Source organism: Scheffersomyces stipitis, chromosome 8 (assembly GCF_000209165.1).
Source record: "Scheffersomyces stipitis CBS 6054 chromosome 8, complete sequence".
In the NCBI taxonomy this organism is placed as follows: Eukaryota; Fungi; Ascomycota; class Pichiomycetes; order Serinales; family Debaryomycetaceae; genus Scheffersomyces; species Scheffersomyces stipitis.
Window position 1 is genome coordinate 479,628 of NC_009048.1, and position 19,622 is coordinate 499,249.

At 41.4% G+C, this 19,622-nt stretch overlaps 10 protein-coding genes across 10 annotated transcripts; 5 read left to right on the forward strand and 5 right to left on the reverse strand. All coding sequences in view use genetic code 12, as the record gives it.

Annotated features, from left to right (window-relative positions):
• Positions 1-1,839: 1,839 nt before the first annotated feature.
• SOR5 (Sorbitol dehydrogenase) lies at positions 1,840-3,116 on the forward strand. Its single transcript, XM_001386447.1, has one exon. It carries the CDS (start codon positions 1,933-1,935, stop codon positions 3,067-3,069), a length of 1,137 nt encoding a protein of 378 aa, XP_001386484.2. The 5' UTR covers positions 1,840-1,932; the 3' UTR covers positions 3,070-3,116.
• Positions 3,117-3,264: 148 nt separating this feature from the next.
• Positions 3,265-4,554, reverse strand: PICST_33784 (predicted protein; the record flags this gene model as incomplete). Its single annotated transcript, XM_001386645.1, has 1 exon — positions 3,265-4,554. A coding segment is annotated over one exon (1,290 nt), but the record flags the coding sequence as incomplete, so codon positions are not given.
• Positions 4,555-6,724: 2,170 nt separating this feature from the next.
• On the reverse strand, positions 6,725-7,705 carry PICST_79909 (flavodoxin; the record flags this gene model as incomplete). The annotated part of the gene is made up of 1 exon (XM_001386646.1): positions 6,725-7,705. The coding sequence occupies one exon, from the start codon at positions 7,703-7,705 to the stop codon at positions 6,872-6,874; it is 834 nt and encodes a 277-aa protein (XP_001386683.1).
• A 947-nt stretch (positions 7,706-8,652) lies between these two features.
• On the forward strand, positions 8,653-9,323 carry PICST_85539 (protoplast secreted protein 2 precursor). The gene has a single exon (XM_001386448.1). The coding sequence runs from the start codon at positions 8,673-8,675 to the stop codon at positions 9,273-9,275; it is 603 nt and encodes a 200-aa protein (XP_001386485.1). The 5' UTR covers positions 8,653-8,672; the 3' UTR covers positions 9,276-9,323.
• Positions 9,324-10,104: 781 nt separating this feature from the next.
• Positions 10,105-11,865, reverse strand: PICST_33787 (predicted protein; the record flags this gene model as incomplete). Its single annotated transcript, XM_001386647.1, has 1 exon — positions 10,105-11,865. The coding sequence occupies one exon, from the start codon at positions 11,863-11,865 to the stop codon at positions 10,105-10,107; it is 1,761 nt and encodes a 586-aa protein (XP_001386684.2).
• A 979-nt stretch (positions 11,866-12,844) lies between these two features.
• PDX3 (pyridoxine (pyridoxiamine) phosphate oxidase) lies at positions 12,845-13,552 on the forward strand (the record flags this gene model as incomplete). The annotated part of the gene is made up of 1 exon (XM_001386449.1): positions 12,845-13,552. One exon carries the CDS (start codon positions 12,845-12,847, stop codon positions 13,550-13,552), a length of 708 nt encoding a protein of 235 aa, XP_001386486.1.
• Positions 13,553-13,627: 75 nt separating this feature from the next.
• On the reverse strand, positions 13,628-14,357 carry PICST_79943 (mitochondrial ribosomal large subunit protein; the record flags this gene model as incomplete). The annotated part of the gene is made up of 1 exon (XM_001386648.1): positions 13,628-14,357. The coding sequence occupies one exon, from the start codon at positions 14,355-14,357 to the stop codon at positions 13,788-13,790; it is 570 nt and encodes a 189-aa protein (XP_001386685.1).
• A 625-nt stretch (positions 14,358-14,982) lies between these two features.
• CDC10 (septin) lies at positions 14,983-16,101 on the forward strand. The gene has a single exon (XM_001386450.1). The coding sequence runs from the start codon at positions 14,989-14,991 to the stop codon at positions 16,024-16,026; it is 1,038 nt and encodes a 345-aa protein (XP_001386487.2). The 5' UTR covers positions 14,983-14,988; the 3' UTR covers positions 16,027-16,101.
• Positions 16,102-16,405: 304 nt separating this feature from the next.
• Positions 16,406-17,643, forward strand: PICST_33791 (Exodeoxyribonuclease; the record flags this gene model as incomplete). Its single annotated transcript, XM_001386451.1, has 2 exons — positions 16,406-16,418; positions 16,511-17,643. 2 exons carry the CDS (start codon positions 16,406-16,408, stop codon positions 17,641-17,643), a joined length of 1,146 nt encoding a protein of 381 aa, XP_001386488.2.
• Positions 17,644-17,856: 213 nt separating this feature from the next.
• Positions 17,857-18,558, reverse strand: PICST_63922 (20S proteasome subunit; the record flags this gene model as incomplete). Its single annotated transcript, XM_001386649.1, has 1 exon — positions 17,857-18,558. A coding segment is annotated over one exon (702 nt), but the record flags the coding sequence as incomplete, so codon positions are not given.
• Positions 18,559-19,622: the final 1,064 nt, after the last annotated feature.

Here is a 19,622-nt window from a genome sequence, read left to right on the forward strand (position 1 = left end):
ACACCCCCCTAATATCCCCAGTTCTTAACCGTACAGACTTCCTGTGTTTGTACCTTTACGATAACGACCAACTAATCTACTCATTTTTGTCACTTAATCTGCATTGATTTTTGTCCCAGGTTGATTTCCTATCTATTTGAAATATTCTAGCACAGTCACACTCGACATGTCGTTTCTAAAGAAAAAGTCAAGCTCGTCCTCTTCCACTTCCAGAAGGTCGTCCAACGCCTCGTCTACCACGTCTGCTTCCAATTACACTACATCCAAGTCAACAACCAGCTTCTGCAAGTTTGACGAGAAAAAGGACTATGTGCGTAGATGCTCGTTGAAGAAAACAGATGCAAAGGGCCACAAGCACCCAGTTGCAGTCACCTTCTGTTTGGGAAAGTGAGGGCAATCCACTCAGCAAACTTCTACCACTCTACAACTTTTTTTTAAAAACTTATTATGGTTCACAAACTCGGTATTTGGTAATTTTTTTTGAAAATTAAGTTCCTTGCTTCCCTTATTGTATTTATTAGGTTTATTTATTTGTCTTTTTATCTGGCCACACGAAAAGGAAGTTATCTGTATGGCTAGGTGTGCTGGTAAGACGTCACTTTCCAGTTGAATAGCCGGCCACACTATTTTTTTATACTGTATACTATTTCTTCAGGTTCTTCCATAATTTGCTATAGTCCACAATATAGTGAAAAGGGTTTAAAATAAATACTCGTTAGGGCTACTAGAGGCCACCTAGCCTTGCCCAGTATTATCTGACAGACATATACGTAGAGCTGTAGGACACGTAATGTGCTCCCTAGCCGTATCTTGCTGATTGAGCGCTGGCTGCACTCGACTACGAGCACAGTCTACCACTACTGCCAGACACTCCTTGTAGGTACGAAATCATCTGACTACAAAGAAATTTTTGAAATCCAAATCGGTTGCACAAGCCATTAGACAAATTCCACGATTTGAATTTCACCGCTGATCGATCGAATTTAAGATTGACACTCTGAAGTGATCTACATGTTCACAAGCTATTGCTATTTCTACAGCTATTTCCTTTTTGGAGTTGTTAGAATACTTGTAGAGTCGATGGCTCCATTTCTTCTAGAACCATAACTGAACCAAGTGTTCCAGTTGTTATTCCGGGCTAGAGAGTACGTCCACACTAGGGAGCTACGTCCAGCATGACCGCTCATTGCAAGTTTCCCGGTTTATTAGCTGAAGAAGAAAGCAAGCAAATATTGAGAATCGAAGTGTAAAATTTTTTGAAGTCTACTTGCGCAAAGTTTCTTGATTTTTATGGTAGCGCCGCTATAAATTTGTATGCTAATTACAATTATTCACCAGTCAAGCCAATGGTCTGCTATCAGCAGTGCGATTAACTACGGTCCTATGAATGACGCACCATGGTCTGTGTCATTATTCGTGATTTGAGGTATTTGAGTTATTTTCATAGGATAATAATCTCTGCTCCGGACACCACTAGTCCTATTTCAGTATTCACACCACTAATCACGAAGCGGAAGCTCCTTTCTTTCAGACACCTGATGATTGGCAGGCGGCGGACGCAGTGCTACTTTTTTCCATACAGTCAGATGACACCCACTAAGGGGGTTTACACTCTTCAGCACTTCTCAGCCAAAAACAGGTGAGGATTATGCAAGATGGATTATTGCATCGCAGTAGTAAATATGCCGTACTAGATGCAAAATATATCATCCCATACAGTATGCGATGGAGGCAGAGCCCTGAGTTGATCATTTAGGCGTGATTTGGCTATCTGTGTAAACGTATAAATATGGGAAATGTTTCGTATGCTGCTCTGGAGACTTTGAGTCCCGGTATAATATTCTCATTAATTGAACTCGCCATTTTATCGCATAGTATATATTCATTCCAAGACTGTGCCATTGATAGATTGAATCTCACGCAGGCACAACAATGAGGGCAATAGTTTACCACGGAAACAAGGACGTAAGGTACGATCCCCAGTATCCGGAACCCACTATAAATCATCCCAAAGAGGTCAAAATCAAAATTGACTACTGCGGAATATGTTGCAGTGATTTAGATGAATACCGGGATGGTCCAATATTTTTCTCGCCGGACCACCAGGCCATTTCCCGGAAACCCTTCCCACAAGCCATGGGCCATGAGATGTGTGGAGAAATCGTGGAATTGGGCTCTGCCGTTAATGCCAATTTGAAGGTTGGTCAAAAGGTTGTCGTCGAATCCACAGGAACCTGTTTGGATCGGGAATATCTAGAGTTACCTGAAAAGAAGTGTCTTTCATGTGTTCAAGGAGCCTATAACCATTGCGACCACATAGGATTTTATGGATTGGGCTTCTCCGATGGAGGATTTGCTGATTTCTGTGTTGTTGGAGAACATCATGTAATTCCATATTCCGAGGAAGATTTGCCAGTTGAGATTGCGGCTCTCACGGAGCCTTTAGCAGTCAGCTGGCATGGAGTGCGTGTTTCAAATGTCACCAAGGACGATTCGGCTTTGGTCCTTGGAGCAGGCTCGATTGGGTTGACCACCATAATTGCACTCAAAGGTCATGGGGTGAGGAATATAATAGTTAGTGAGCCAAAAGAATCTAGAAGAGCTTTGGCTGAAAAGTTCCATGTCCAGGTTTTTGATCCCACGCCCTTTAATCACGACGAGAAGCTGTTGACTAAGGAATTGTTGAAGTTGAGTCCTCTTGGATGGGGTTTCAGTAGAATTTTCGATTGTTCAGGTAAAAAGGAAACGTTTGACATCTCCTTGAGTGCATTGAAGACAACTGGTATTGCCACCAATGTAGCCTTTTGGGCTCACAACAAGCAAACAGTGTTCCCTATGGATTTGACATTGCACGAAAAGAATCTCACCAGCTCTCTGTGCTACGTTAGAGAAGACTTCGAAGAAGTCATCCAAGCGTACAGAGATGGATTAATCGACCCCGAGGAGGTAAGACAGATAGTCACCAAAGTCGTAGCACTTAAGGATGGTTTTGAAGAAGGTTTTCTCCAATTAATAAACCATAAAGGAAAGCACATTAAGGTCCTAGTATCACCATTGCCAAAAATCTGAATAGATATTCATATATGGTATTTAGATAAGTCATATCATCTGTGGAAGTTGTTATTTTTTCTTGATCTTTGAATGTAAAGCATCTACTTTAACTCTTTTGGAAAGACCAACTCTTCGATAGACTCCAGGTTGGTTTGTCCTGGATAAGATGTCTGCCAAAGATGCCTTATGCTTGTGTGTTTGTTTTTGATTTACCGTAGTCTCAATTCGTTCGCTAGTTCCTTGCTTTTTAGACGAGTTCTCTACCTTGGTACTTTTCTCGACAATAGTGCTATCACCTGATTGATGCGGGGTTGTATTCTTTTTGTATGAAAATGTAACTGAAAGAGACTTTGCTGGAAGTTCTATAACTGTCACTGGATCAACACTATCTTCATTACTTTCGATATCTTCAGTTTGGGTAATCTGGTCCGGTGAATTTATCTTTTTCTCGTCATTTTTGTTTTCTTCTGGTAAATGTAATACTTCAGGTATATTGTTGAGCTTGGCTTCATGAACAAATGAGATATTCTCAGGATCTTGGATTTTTTCCTTCTCGTCGTCACTATAGTATTCACCTTCTGATATTTCGATTCTGTTTGAAAGATCCACTCTATCTGTCACGTAATCCGAAAGATTTTCTCGTTCTGAATTATCTTCTCTATAATTGAGACTCTCTTCTTCGTGTGCAACTGATTGTGATATGATCATATGACTTTGTGTTTGAGAGATAGCCGGTTGTGAACCATAGTACTCATCATTGCATTCAATTCCATAACTACCTGTCAAGTCCTCAGTCTGAAAATTAGGATTTGACAACTGAGAGTCGGTGGGAACATATTGCAGTTCTGTTGTGATCAAATCTGCCTCTTGCAAATTTAGCACACGTTCAGTAAGCTCATAATTATTTTGCTGAGAATCTGATACATCTTTTACTTGTAGCCCAAATTGTGAACTGGTTATGCATTCGATCTCTTCTTCGCTGTCAGCTACTCCTTCTTCAGAATCAATTTCATATACTGGTATCTTGATCGTCCTATTTATTCTTTGCAATATTCCATTCTCGGCATCAAGGGGAATATTTCGAGGCAGAGATCGACTTCTGCATATCTTCTCTGGTTCATCTCGCGATACTGGTATAATTGGCTGTGCTGGTAATGCTTCTGGGATAGGCTGTATAATAGAAGATATCAGCATCTTATTGTGAGTTTCGTTAGAGGTCTCTTTCGAGGTACGATCAACAGGTATGTTCGTGCTCTTTTCTTGCAATATTGTTCTGTTTGGGCGAGTTGAAACATCTCTCACTGTTGCGACGACCGCAACTGACTGCTCTCCGGTACTGCTGCCGTAAATATGAATAGCTTTCTTTTTCTTATTTCTTGGGCTATCTTTTGAAAACAAAGAAGTCATCAGTGATGGAGTCAGAGCTAACTGTTTTGTCCGAAGTGAGTTCAACCATTGTGATTGTTGCGTACTCGCTGAAGAGGCAATGCCATTGAGATCCATTCTAGCTACAATTTTGAAGAATTTGCCCAATCCATAGAATTCTTCTAATTAGTTAAATACCCTGGTGGTGGAACCAAAACAAAGCAAAGTTAAAATTCGAGATTTTCACGTGACCTAGTAATATATTCGGAAAGTGGCTAATACCATCAAAGATGCAACAAATTATTAATAAGGGCTTTAATGAAGAGAATGTTTACAGTCAATACTTGAGTAATCTAGCTATATATTTTCAATTCTTTGTTCACTAGTAAAAATTTGGTGAACATGGGGCCAATTCTGTTGGCTTTAGTTTGATGGTGCACGACGCGGTGTACTAACGCGTACAAGTAGATACTAAATCCTATTTTATGCTTGTCTTTTCTTTCTTTCTCTTCGTGGTGTTGATCCAAAATTCCGTTTGTTACTTCAGTCGAGGTATGCTTACTGTGGATGAACAATTTTGGTAAACAAGAAGCAGATTCTGTTTGTTTGGTAGGTTGGACTAGAATGACTTTTTCTATTCATGGACTATTCGTATACGCAGTGAATTCCGATTTCCAAAAGTATAAGTACATTATTGGGTTTTGGCCTAGGAAGCATTTCAATAGCAGGATTAAATGATTTTCAATAACAGAGCAAGGCATTGACACGATTGGAAATTGTGGCCGGCTTCTGGATTCCGAGACCTGATCTCAAATGGTAGGGTAAATTTCACCAGGTTTAATCGGGAGAGTCTTCAAAACAGCCAATTTTTAATGATTCAGTCAACTTTATGGAACCAAGATCCATACCGCAAGACGTGAAAAGATCCGTTCACTCTAGATTGATAAGTTACAAAGAAAGATGATAACTTCTGTCGTAGTCATATTCGGTACTCTCGTACTTTTGATGATGGGATGTGTTTGGAGAGGATTTCAACTTGGTCATTATAGAACATGAGCCAAACTACTGACAACAGTGACTTTGGATTGTACCTGTTAATATGTTCTTACATTTGACTTTTGTCCACAATCACAGAACGTAGAGGTTTTTAACAAAAGGAGTATTCGACTCAGAAGAGAGATCTCTTAATCGTTCCAGATTGACGGTGGTCAGTAAATGCAGTTTGATGTCTAGGTCAGAAGTCGGCAAGTTTTCTATAATATCAATCAAGTTATCAGTGAATTCTCGATGAAAGGCAGTAGGGAGTCGCATTATCTCTAGAAAGCACGAGGTTGAAAGGTATGATAAGATAAGGCTATTCATTTTTACAGACTTTGGAAAACTTTCAATTCTTAGCTTGTCAATTTCAGATTCCCTGGTTGACAAGTCCATTTGTTTTAGTTTAGTGGCTTCGTTTTTATTTGACAGTAATGTTAAACAAAAAAAACGAAAGGGTAACTCCCTTTTAAGAAACCACGCACTTTGATGGATCGAGGTGGCTGTTGTTGGACTTGTGGAACTGATTTCACCCTCTTTACCCTCCTAACAAACGGGACCAGTGGTGAGCTGTTTCTTGATTGATGTCATTTCCTACTAAGCAATTGTGTATTGGGATTTACCCCAGTTCCTGCTGATGCTCCTGGCTAGTATGTACGTGAGAGCACTCAATGGAGTCCATAGATCATCCTAGAACTACTGCATTCTTTCTTATTTTATATTTCATGGCTGATGGGGTCAGTTTACGAAACGTGCTCTTAGAACTTTTCCAGATTGTCCTTGTCGATTTCAATACCAGTTCTGTCTTTTTCTTGTTATTGATGTTTTCAGGCTGTCTACGAGGACTGATCCAGTACTGAAAGGTACGTTGAGATATCGCTGACGGTTGTTGATTTGAACTGGTCAGAGTTTGACGACTATATCAATTCTGGAATCTTTCTAAGAGATAAAGATAAGTTAGAAGGGCGAAGAGTTTTTTGATAGATCTTACTCTACATTGATATTTCTTAATAGCTATTCTTTTCCGTATATCGAGTCTGGGGACATAATGAAGGGCTATTGAGTCCTCTGGAGCCAAGCAAACGATGGAGAAATCCATATTTGTTTCATAGTTTGAAGAGATTGTCTCCACTGGAAAGAGAAAACGGAACTGGATCCCCACCACTTCAATCGGTACGTACCTTTATGCAACAGCATTCACTTTACGCCTGTTTTCACAGATAACACCTTACTAACCACTAATCTTTCGTTACTACTCTATTTGCGTAGATTTACAGTAATATTTATTAGAGTCTATAGTTATTACATGATGAAGGGAACGGATTAAGGGTACTCAGCAATTCACAACATGCTGGAACTGAAGATATGAACATATAGGCTTGAACAAACTTTGTTCTATTTTTTAGTAGGTTCAATTGTTTTACATAATGACACATTTGGCACAGGAGCTCTTTTCAGCGTCGGCTGCGGTGGACTTGGCGGATTGAGTAGCTCTTTGCGCAGTAGTAGATTTTGCAGCAGTCTTGACGGCCTCCTTGCTTTCCTTGGTGATCTTTTCTTGAGAAGCTTGGGCAGTACCAAGAGCTGTTTCAGAGGAGTCAGCAGTGGCAGGTGCAGCAGATGGGTCTAAAGTCTTAGCCTTGGCGTTGAAAAACTTGATGGCGGTAGTAGCAAACGACTCACCTTGAATTTTGGCAATTGCCAATTCGGTTTGGTTGGGCAATCTGGAACCGTCGGCACCAGCAAAAGTACCAGAACCCCATGGCGAAGAACCGTGGACAGTTTCAAATGACGTCAAATGTGGGAAAGCCTTGCCGTAACCCAATGGAACGTAGATGAGACCATGATGGGCCAAGTAACTCAACGAGTTTCTGAGAGTGACTTCTTGACCTCCACCTGGGGAACCGGAGGAAACAAAGAGACCAGCAGGCTTTCCAGCAAGAGCGCCAGAAGCCCATAAGCCAGAGGTCTGGCCCCAGAAATCGATCCATTGAGCGGGCAAAGTTCCGAATCTCGTTGGAATTCCGAAGAGGAATGCGTCGTATTCAGCCAAAGTCTGGGGAGTGGCCACTGGTATGTCTTTATCTTTTTCTGGGGCGTGGAGCAATGCCAAAACTTCAGGAGACAACGTTTCTGGCACTTGGAAAAGATCGACCTGGGTGGCCAAGCCGGTTTCTTCTATACCTTCCTTGATGGCCTTGGCCAAGATAGGGAGATGGCCGTAAGTGGAGTAGTAGAGAATAGCGATCTTCATGGTGCTATACAGAGGTGAAAAATAGAGTAAATTAAGGAAAAAGCGGATTTGCAAAAGATGTCTAGCTGCAATTCACAAATACGGCTAAACCAGGTATATATATGGACCACACAATGGCATTGACCTCCACATCGGCAGGTGCATGGTGGATTTCACATTAGGTAATGTGCCGCGATGGTTGCTAGAGCCAGGCTTTGCATCTGTTATGTCGAGGATGGTGAAAAATTCCCGTTTAGTAATGGATGACAATTTTCACAAAACCAGGGCAAATGGAACGAATTAATAATCGATTGAAATGAGGGCTTTGGAGAGATCTGACTAAGAGAAGGCTATGGCTGTGGATACGAGACGGAAGTTCATTGGCAGATGGCGAGCAGGCAGCAGTGTGGAATAGCGGAGGAATTGACGAAGTGCAACTGCTATCTGTCAAAAAGATTTGGCATTTCTGTGTTTAGTACTGGAACCAGAGATATCCGCACTACCGGCCAATCTCCAAGTCTCTGTGTACGAAAATATATACGGAGAGCAGAACACTTCTGTGCATCTGTGGTCTACAAAAATCATACAACTCTTCGGAGCGACCAATAAGCCGTCGCCTCCCATCTCGAGCCACTTCTTCTCGTAAGCAGAGGCTGAGAATGTTCGCATTACCAAAATCTGGCAACTTCTTCTGCCACTGTTTGCTCACTTCGCTCACTCAGTTGCGGACCACAGGTTTACTAAACTGCTGGTCGCACTTAGTAAATTCCTTGACTAAAATCCATTTGTAAAATTTACTAAAGCCATGCACTCTTTGGGGCATTGTGCAGTAGTTCCGGCTCGACAGCTTAACTATGCAGCCACAATGCAATGAAACACTCCAGTCCGATTCTCATACATATATAAGTGAGCGGATTCTGGAAGAGTTTCAAATTTTTCTGAAGTTTATCATTATCAAACACATCACACACAAACACAAGTAATCACAATGGCTCCAAAAGTTGCAATTATCATCTACTCCTTGTACCACCACATCGCTACCATGGCTGAAGCAGTCAAGAAGGGTGTCGAAGCTGCTGGCGGTGAAGCTACCATCTTCCAAGTGCCAGAAACCTTGTCCGAAGAGGTTTTGACTCTTTTGCACGCTCCACCAAAGCCAGACTACCCAATCGCCACCAACGACACCTTGACCTCCTACGATGCCTTCGTCTTTGGTATCCCTACCAGATTCGGTAACTACCCAGCCCAATTCAAGGCCTTCTGGGACGCTACTGGAGGTTTGTGGGCTTCTGGTGCTCTTTACGGTAAGCCTGCCGGTATCTTCGTTTCCACCGGTACCCCAGGTGGAGGTCAAGAAGTCACTGCCTTGAACGCTCTTTCCGTGTTGGTTCACCACGGTATCATCTACGTTCCTTTGGGTTACGCTAAGGCTTTCCCACAGATCACCTCTTTCGAAGAGGTTCACGGTTCTTCGCCATGGGGTGCCGGTACCTTTGCTGGTGCTGACGGTTCCAGATCGCCAAACAAGATCGAATTGGAAATCGCCGAGATCCAGGGTAAGAGCTTCTACGAAACCATCCAAAAGTTCTAGATGTTCTGAATGTATACGAGTATAATTGAATAAATGTAAGCGAATGATACACTGTATTTGGTAGTATATCCTATCTAGAGTAAAAGTCCACATAATAGCCAATAGTAGCTGGTGACAGTAGCGGCCTACAATAGCATATTAGCTCATATTGCGACGATACCAATGCCGATGAACGGCCACGAGCCGATCTATCACTTCGTTTCGTCTTTCGGATCACTTTCGTGCTTCTTGGCTTACTCGTATTTTTCAGTTTACAGAATTTTCAGTTATTCGCAGAAAATACATAGAAAAGGAAATTCAGGAACAGACGGTGGAGTTCTTCAGCCCATAATTAAATATAAATTCAGAGTAGGCCGATAACAATACAGTATCCAACAGATAGCAACTCTTTCTCTATTACACATCCCCCTTGATGCATATACGAGTTTATCTTTAAAAAAGCGTCTCCTGGAACGAATTTTCACACTTCTCTCATTTTCTCCCCACAAAACGCACGGTTCAGTCTGCACCGTTTGCTGCGAAATATTTTATACACTTTTGTCCCAGTTTGACATCATGTCCACCAAATATTGCTTGTTTGTGTTCAAATTCGTGAACGAAACCGGGCTGGACTGCCAACAGACCGGAGAACTTCAACCCGAAAGAGAGCAATTCAATAAGCTTTTTTACAATTGTCGTATATATTTACGGCTCCGTAAACAACAAAATAATAGTTACGGTTGTGCTTGTCAGTTTTCGCAGTCAAATTTATCATTGACCCATAAAAGTTATCCGTGGTCTGATGTATTATGATACTATGCTATTTTGAGTCTATGTACATATGCTATTCTCATTCCTCATCGCTGCTTTCATCGAGGTTGAACCCGAAACTGAATCCCTGTTGCTCTTCAAGTGCCGGAGTAGTCAATTTCTCCCATGCTTCACTCCTACCTGAAGTTTTTGCTCTGTTTCTCGATTCTAGCTTCTTCAACTCTTCCAAAGCTGTAGCCAACTCATCTTCTTTTCCGTTAAGTATCAACAACTGCTTGAAAAGCTCGTAAACAGGCATGGGTGGTAGTTCACTGATTTCACCGCAGTCTTCATTAATTAACTTCTCTCCCAAGTTCAAGGAATTGAATTTTTCACTGTACTCCCTCATCTTCTCTATATCCTCGTTATTCTTTCCTTTAAGAAGCGTCTCTACCGCATAGTCAATTGATTCTTTGACTGGATAGGGGCGGAACCCACTGATTTGGTCCCTTCTATTTTTCAAGAAGTTCATGGCATTGGTCAATTTGGAAAACGGTACAAAGTTCTGAGTCAACGCAACCGAGTCGTCCAAGTTTATAACCGAATGCCACCAACCTGATGGAACGTACATACATTCACCTGGGAATGTGATTCCCACTAAGCATTCCTTGATCTTCAACGAATCGTTAAAGAAACCTGAGATAACCCATTCAGCAATTCCTACAGGTGAAGTCACTTCGCTTTCTTCTTCATCAGTGCCTACACCAGGTGGAGTGATTCCAGGAGGTAACATCACCCAAAGCTTTCTGCCCTTCAAAGCTGCATTCCATGCAGATGTATAATTGGGATCCTTGTGGAAGGTAGAACCAGATCTTTCTGGTCCTACTATCAACCAAGCATGGTCTGGACGGCAGTTCAGTTGTCCATTATTCAAGTTAAAAAGAGTAAACAAGTCTTCTTTGAATATCAGAGGAGAGTCATACTCCTTACGTAAAGTAGTCATAGCTTCACTGCTACAATCGAATAAGTACAATGGGTTTTCATCAAGGTTAGACTTCAAATACTCAGAATAAAGTGCCAAATCCCACTGAACGGCCTCTTGACGGAATTTTACATTCGGAAACCGACTTAACAAAGTTGGAAAATCCCAGCGTGGCCACCTGGTCTTGTCTTTATTGGTTAATATGAAGGGCACATCATGATATTCTGTATTGAATTGCTCGAGAGACAATTCTGATTCTGGTATTCTCTGAATTCGGCCAGGTGGTAATTGCTTGAGGTTATCTGACAAGGCATCGAGATGGTAGGTTTCTTCTTCCTGTATGATTTTACGGAATAACTTTTCATAGTTGATCTGTGAACATTGGAAAGGTCTGTATAAGATATCGGAGCAGACAAGGTTATCTGGTAGTATGATATTGGCCAGATGCTTCTTATCAATTCCAAGTACGGTACATCTCCATGAACCGTTCCACTTTTGAGGCAGATTCTGAGTCGAGTCTTCTATGCTTTTCACAAAGAGCTTCTTCCAGATCTCTTCATCATAAAGATATGCGTATAGGATTCTGGAAGTATGAGAAAGGTTCCGCAAGGTCTCTTTATCGTCTATGTATGTCAAGAGTTCCATAAGTAACTCTTCTGGGAACATATTGAGATGTCCCAACAGGTTCCGTTTTGCTTCTTTCAATGCAACATCTTCCAGAGTCAAATATGAGTTTCCTGCTGGTCTTACGTTCAAAGGGTGCTTACTGGAGATGCTGTAGATTGAAATATTTCTAGATACATCAGGGTACGATTGTTGTTCGAGTTTGCGCCTTTTCAGTTGCTGATCGTCGTATTTTGTATTTGGATCAGGAGACATTTCGGTTGCTATATCTGATAACGGCTGTATCATCCTAGCAATTTGTGAAAGCAACGGCGAGGTTGTTCTAAAGAATAGGATAAGAAATGAAAAATTATTGGCTGTGAAAAATAAATTTTTCACTTGCGAAGAGATCTGGTACGATAAGGATGGGACGAGGTTTCAGTAGAAAAGACAAAATTACTATCTTTATAAATATGACATGCCAAGAGAGAATAACACAGCGATTGCGAATAGTAGAACATATGAGAAGATTAAAGTATTGAACTGTTTTTCGTTTATCTGCTTGAAGTTGACTTCAGCAGCTGAGAGTGCTCATCTTCCCCATATTTCAGTCTGAAAGTTAGGGAGGGTCTCACTATTTTTGCGAGTCCAAAAACAAGACGGAAACACGATTGAGCTCTGCTGGCTTCACCAGTATCTTATCTTCACAAGTCAAAATATACTTGCCATTCGTATTTACACACCAGAGGCTACATAGCACTAAACATTATTGGCAAATATACGGAACCTCTTTGTAGCTCTAGAATCACGAGACTGTCTGATCCGCACAGAATCATGCCATACAGAGATGTCACTAATTGCACGTACGCGAATGACAGATAAATAATGGAGATTGGCCCAACACGCAAATGACCAATGGGATGAAGTCATTACTTCTGATTCCACTTCTGACTCTGTTTCCCGTATTTTGACTCTTGCCTACACTGGAATGCCAGCTTCTTTTTATCTTTCCCTTCTATCAGTCACCGGTTGCACCGCAATTTGCACCTTCTGTGACTAATGTCGCTATTTCGCAGCACTCCACAAATTCTCACTGGCGCTCTGTAAATTTTAGTATAACTACGGTGTGCGCCCCAGCCAGAATTTTTCACCCTAGTTTCTTCTAGCCATGTTCCCTAGATCTGTGCTCAAACCGACTATACTTAGCCGCCAATTGCTTAGATCTTCACCTAAATATATATACCCATTAAGAAATATGTCTTCCGAGCCCGTGCACGATACACAAGTGCCTCTTCTCTTCGCTCCAGAAACGTACCAGTATACCAAGGGCCATCTCCAGGAAGCTGAAATCGAGAAAGACCCTCTACTCCAGTTCAACAAATGGTTCAAACAGGCACAAACTGAACTTCCTAAAGGTTCTGACATCATTCCTGAATCCACCAACTTCTCAACAGCCCGCTTGCCTTCTGGTCGTGTTTCGTCTAGAATTGTCTTGTTGAAGGAATTGGACCATTATGGATTTGTAGTCTACTCCAACTGGGGTAGCTCCAAAAAGGCTGCTGACTTCAACAGCAATAAACACGCTTCCTTAACGTTTTTCTGGCCCCACATCCAAAGACAGGTCAGAATTGAAGGCTTAATGGAACCTGTCACTAGAGAGACTACTCAGAGATACTTCGATACCAGACCTAGAGGTTCTAAAATCGGTGCCTGGGCTTCTCCTCAGTCTTCAGTAATTTCATCCAGAGACGACTTGGACAAGATCAACAACAAGTACGAAGACAAATTCAAGGCATTGAAAGACAATGAGATTCCTGCCCCAGAGCATTGGGGAGGCATGAGAATCGTGCCATTAGAAGTAGAATTCTGGCAAGGAGGAGTTTCCAGATTGCACGACAGAATCACATACAGAAGAGAAAGTATTGACAAGAATGAATGGGAAGTTGTGCGCCTTGCTCCATGAGTTAAAAGGCTGTAAAAAGTTTTAGAGAAGCTGTAGTTTCTAGAGAGTTATAAATTGCTTCTCAATTCTGAAAAACTAATGGTAACGTTATATTATTTTATGTACAAGTTAATATAGACTTTGTAGAGTTCTACTATATGCTGTAGGAAATGTCATCAGACTACTATTCCCATCTTGACGACCGCCTCCCTCTTGATTCTTCCTTCAAACGACTTTTCCGTTCCATCTCCTGGACTCATCTCTTAATATGCTTGGTCTGTTTGGAGTTGTACATTAAGGGCTCTTCTCTTACAGGAATCCACTCCTTCTTCTGCAACATTCTTTCATCTTCCTGGACAAACTTGCCTGGATACAAGATTCTTTCGTCTACGGGGTCCAAGTCGCTCTGTGGGTTTTCAACATCCTTTATCAAGCCATTTTCCCTCTTCTTTCCCTTCAAAAAGGTCCTAATCTCAGCAAAACAGTGCATACACATGAAGTGCGATCTCTTGACGTGACCGCATGCTGGACATCTGACAATGTTATTGAGGGGATGCATCTGCTTGTCGCCTGGAGTGTACAACTTGGTTCTGTGTCTTCTGTGTGACATTTTCTTCTTAGGAGCGGCCCTCAAGATGGTGCCGTTGTCGATCATGAAAGGGGGCTGGCCGTTGTTGGCTTCTATCTGCTTTTTCAAGTCGTCCAACCTAGAATCTCTGGCGATTCCAGAAGTTTTAGAAGCACCCAAACCGAGGGTGAGTCTCGGCACCCAGCCGAGAAGAGCTTCGTTGAGAAACGAGCCGCCAAGTCGCAACGATAAGGACATGCTGTGACGTGAACGATATATAGAAGACTATGTTGAAGATGGAGGAAACAAAGAATCTAGTTGAATTGAAATTTTTCACTGAGTCTTTGATCGTGTGCGCAAAGTCATGTGACCCAAAAGTCCCAGAAAAATCTTTATTTGTAGACTGAGCTTCTACAAGGAGGAAAAAGAGAGGCTGCGAAATCAACTGGCACTTCTTAATCAGTAGCAATAAGCGCAAGCAATTTGAAAATAAGTGCCAACTTTTGGTATATATTTTAGATAGTTTCAGATAGTATACCTCAGATCACATGATATAGATCACAACATGCTTCTCCAACCGTACTTGCACTAGTTATCATGTTCACTTGTGGTCGCCCTGTTTCATTGGACCTCACGTGACCCGCCTCGTCGTGTGTCCACCGTCTTTACGCGTGAATTAGCAAACATAAACATGCCCAAAAAAGGCTCTCTGAAGTTAACAGCCGACCAATTTTTTCTACAGTTGTTATTCTTTTCAGTGCTTTCCAATCTTTTCTACAAGATCCTTTTCTTCGTTCAATAGTATACAAGTATATCATTGATCTAACATATTAGCGGATATCAATTGTTATCAACTTTACCAAATTTTTCACTATCATCAATCCTCACAATGTCTGTAGTAGAAGAGCAATTCACCCAGCCCCAGAAATACGTTGGTTTCGACACCATCACCACTCAAATCGAGAACCGTTTGTTGAAGAGAGGCTTCCAGTTCAACGTAATGGTAGTAGGTAGATCTGGTTTAGGTAAATCGACGTTGGTCAACACCTTATTTCTGTCAAAGTTGGCAACCTCTAATGGCCGTAGATCTGTGAGCGAGCCTATTGAGAAGACCACTGAGATCAAAGTCACGTCCCATACATTAATAGAAAACAACGTTAGATTGAACATCAACGTGATTGACACTCCAGGATTTGGTGACCAGATCAATAACGAGAAGTGCTGGGAACCTTTGGTCAAATATATCAAGGAACAACACTCTCAATATTTGAGGAAGGAGTTAACCGCTCAAAGAGAAAGATTCATTCCAGACACCAGAGTCCATGCCATTTTATACTTTATCCCACCCAACGGCACCAAGTTGAAACAGTTAGATGTGCTAGCATTGAAGAAGTTGTCGGAGATTGCCAACGTTATTCCAATCATCGCCAAGTCAGACTCGTTGACTCTTGAAGAGAGATCAAACTTCAAGAAGCTCTTGCAGAACGAATTCGTAAAGTACAACTTCAACATCTATCCATACGATAGCGACGACTTGTACCCAGAAGAAAGACAGTTGAACGAAGACATCAAGTCGTTGATTCCATTTGCTATCGCTGGCTCTGAAAACGATATCCAGATCAACGGTGAGCTCGTTAAGGGTAGAAAGACTAAGTGGGGAGCCATCAACATCGAAGACGTCAGCCAATGTGAGTTTGTCTTCTTGAGAGACTTTTTGACCAGAACCCACTTGCATGACTTGATCGACACTACTTCTGTCGTTCACTACGAAGGCTTCAGATCTAAGCAGTTGATTGCTTTGAAGGAAAATGCCCTGAACCCAAACAGACAATCGGCTCCTCTCCCTCCTCAACCCCCTACTGCCCAACCTTCGCAGCAAGATCTCAAGAGTACTGCTTCGAACGGCAACATCTACCAATCCAGATAGACCATCTATTGTTTAGTTTAATCGTAATGTCTTAGCTTTGAATCAATGTTACTGTACCAACTATATTACGATTATACAACCTACTATAATGTATTCATTGTTTGCTTTACTGTTACATTTGGCTTACATTCACTTCTGCTTGGTTGTCTACAATTGAACACACATTAATGATTACTATAGATATTGTACTTACATTTCATAAATCAAATATCAGTACTGAATTTTGGTGGCTGTAGATATTTTTTCTTACATAAATTTTTCACTATACGCATTTTATATTTTTCCCATAGTTAAGACGCGTTTTCATCTGTCTCAGATCTGGAGAAAGCCTTTTCCATTCTTTAGAGCCATCTGCCACCTGCTACTAAAATCTACAGAAATGGGTGTGAAAGGTAAGTTTTCTAAAGACTGGCTGTCATTTGCAATAGTCTGACTATACGGTCCAATTTCGTTTCGTTTTTTCCCCAGAAACTAACCATTCTAGGACTCAACCAGCTCATTAAAGAGCATTCACCTGGTGCCTTCAAGGAGTTTCAGTTGAAAAACTTATTTGGTCGTAAAGTTGCTATCGATGCCTCCATGTGCTTGTACCAGTTCCTTATTGCCGTCAGACAATCAGATGGGCAGCAATTGACCAACGAGAGCGGAGAAACGACATCTCACTTGTCTGGTATGTTCTACAGAACAATCCGTATGGTGGAAAACAATATCAAGCCAGTATACGTCTTTGACGGAAAACCTCCTGTCTTAAAAGGAGGCGAACTTGAAAAGAGATTATTGAAAAGAGAAGAAGCTCAAAAGCAGATTGATTCTATCAAGGATACTGGAACTGTGGCAGAAGTAATGAAGTTTGAGAAAAGACTTGTTAGAGTCTCCAGAGAGCAAAATGACGAGGCAAAGAAGCTTCTAGAACTCATGGGAATACCGTACGTAAATGCGCCCTGTGAAGCCGAAGCTCAATGTGCCGAATTAGCTAGAACTGGAAAGGTGTTTGCAGCTGCTTCCGAAGATATGGACACCTTGTGCTATGAACCACCTTACTTGTTGAGGCACTTGACTTTTGCCGAAGCCAGAAAGATGCCGATCAACCAGATCACCTACTCGGAAGCAATTGCTGGGTTGGAAATGACAAAACCGCAATTCATCGATATGTGTATTCTTCTTGGTTGTGACTACTGTGAAACCATCAAGGGAGTGGGTCCCGTTACAGCCTACAAGCTTATCAAGGAACATGGCTCATTAGAAAAGATCATTGAACACATCAATAGCAACCCTACTTCCAAGTATAAAGTGCCAGAAAACTGGCCGTACGATGAAGCCAGACAGTTATTCATGGATCCAGAGGTCACAAAAGGTGAAGAAGTCACTTTGAAGTGGAAAGAGCCAGATGTAGAAGGACTTATCCAATACATGGTCAGAGAAAAGGGATTCAGCGAAGACAGAATCAGAAGCGGAGCAGAAAAGTTGAAGAAGGGATTGAAAACAGGAGTCCAGGGAAGATTGGATGGATTCTTTCTGGTTGTAGCTAAACCTGGAGCTAAGGCTGGAGACAAGAAGGGTGATAAGAAGAGAGGTAGTGATTCCAAAGCTAGTAACAACAAGAAGAAAAGAAAGTGATACCGTGGAACACATGTACAATAAGATAATAATAAACAACAGTATGTATCATATATCTATGTATGAATCATAATGACAAACCTGATACTACTTTACTACGTTTCTGTATGATTCATTATGTTAAAATATTGCAAGACGTTTATATGAATCACTTATTCTACAATACATACTACTCATGAATCTAGTCTTAAAACATGAACTATATTAATGCTTCTAATCTCTGGGCTTCTTCTTCTTTTCGGCTTCAGCAGCCTTTTCAGCTTCGATTTCGTCGACATACGTCTTTATTTCGTCTACAGTCAAGGTCTTGATCACATTACCTGTCTTCAACACCGACACCTCGATATTCTTGGCTCCGGTCTGAACAACTTCCAACAACGACTTGATAGTCAACTTAACGGTCTGTTCGTCAGACAAGTCTTCTTCATAATGTTTCTCCAAAAATTCTCTAACAGTCTTGGAAGATCTACCAATGGCATGAGCCTTCCAGGCATTGTACACTCCCGAAGGTTCTGTTTGATATAACTTGGGCACAGTGTCGTTACTGTCGAATCCAGCAATGATGGTGGCAATCCCAAACGGTCTTACACCTCCCGACTGAGTATATTTCTGCTGCACCCCAGCAACGTACTTGGTCAAATATTCTATGGAAACAGCGTCTTCTAGGGTTAATCTATGTGACTGTGCCTCGACTCTAGCCTTATCCACCAAGATACGGGCATCGGCATTCAATCCGGCAAATGCTAACAATGCGTGGTTGTCGATCTTACAGATCTTAGAAGGAGTGATACGAGGATCTTGCAACTTCAATGTGGTTCTCTTTTCGCAGCCCAAGACTACAGACTCCTTGCCTTTGACACCTACAGCACAGGTACCTCTTTTGACGGCTTCAGAAGCGTATTCAACCTCTATAGTTGTTAGTAATTTGAATTAAGATTATTGAAGAAAAGTTGAACAAAATAGGAATCACGAAGAAAGAACAGGATTCAAATGACGGATAGGAATATGAATCATTAAATGGCAAAAAGGAACTAGGGAATATGATAATAGAACAACTGGCAGTACAAAATATTTCAACATAACGGCATCACATCTTCAATTCACATGCTTTTCTCTATGTTTAATGCGTTCATGGAGGAAATTCACTAATTTCTGTTCGAATTCACTATTCATTCAATACTTCATTGTTTTGTTCACTCTATCTATACTTACGGAAAACATGTCCGTCAGGTCTGTAAAAGTTAGTACGAAATCTAAAACCTTAGCTCTTCAATTGTTTCGATACATACGAGAAAATGGACAAAGCACTATCGTATCCACTCATGATGTATTTTTGATTGTAAAACTGGAATGCTGTAGAAGTAAAGAGTTGGCAAATACTGGAGATATTCCAATGGTGAAGTATGTTTGCCTCTGGAGATGTCGCAGTCTCCGACATCCGAACAAAAAATGTCGCACCAGATCAGATTCTCAGGCTCGCTTCTCACAATCAAAATCCCATAGTTAAAAATTGCTGTCACACTAAAGAGTCTCTGATTTTTCACAGTCTGCGAATTTGCAATTCAAATTTTCAAAAATAATTTCCATTGATTCTTCATTTAGTCACACTACGCTGTTTGGTCTTATAGATAACCATAACTCACTTCATTCTTATTTGTGTGAAATGCCCCCTAAGAATAACTCCCAAAAGAAGAAGGCTCCAAAAGTCATTCCTCACAAAGACAACTACGCCAGAGTTCTGTTTCTCTACCAAGCAGCCAACCATTTTGCAGTCGCTAAAAACAGCAAGCTCTCGCGTAATATGGTCCGCAGTCTCGATCTCGTAGCAAAGAAGACGACGCTCAAGTTGTCTCCGTCGCTTAAAAGAACTCTTTGCAAGAAATGTAGCTCTATCTTGATCCCAGGCTTAACTATGACGATGCGCATAGAAAACTTGTCGAAGCAGAAAACAAGCCATAACGATGTTCTTGTTCACAAAT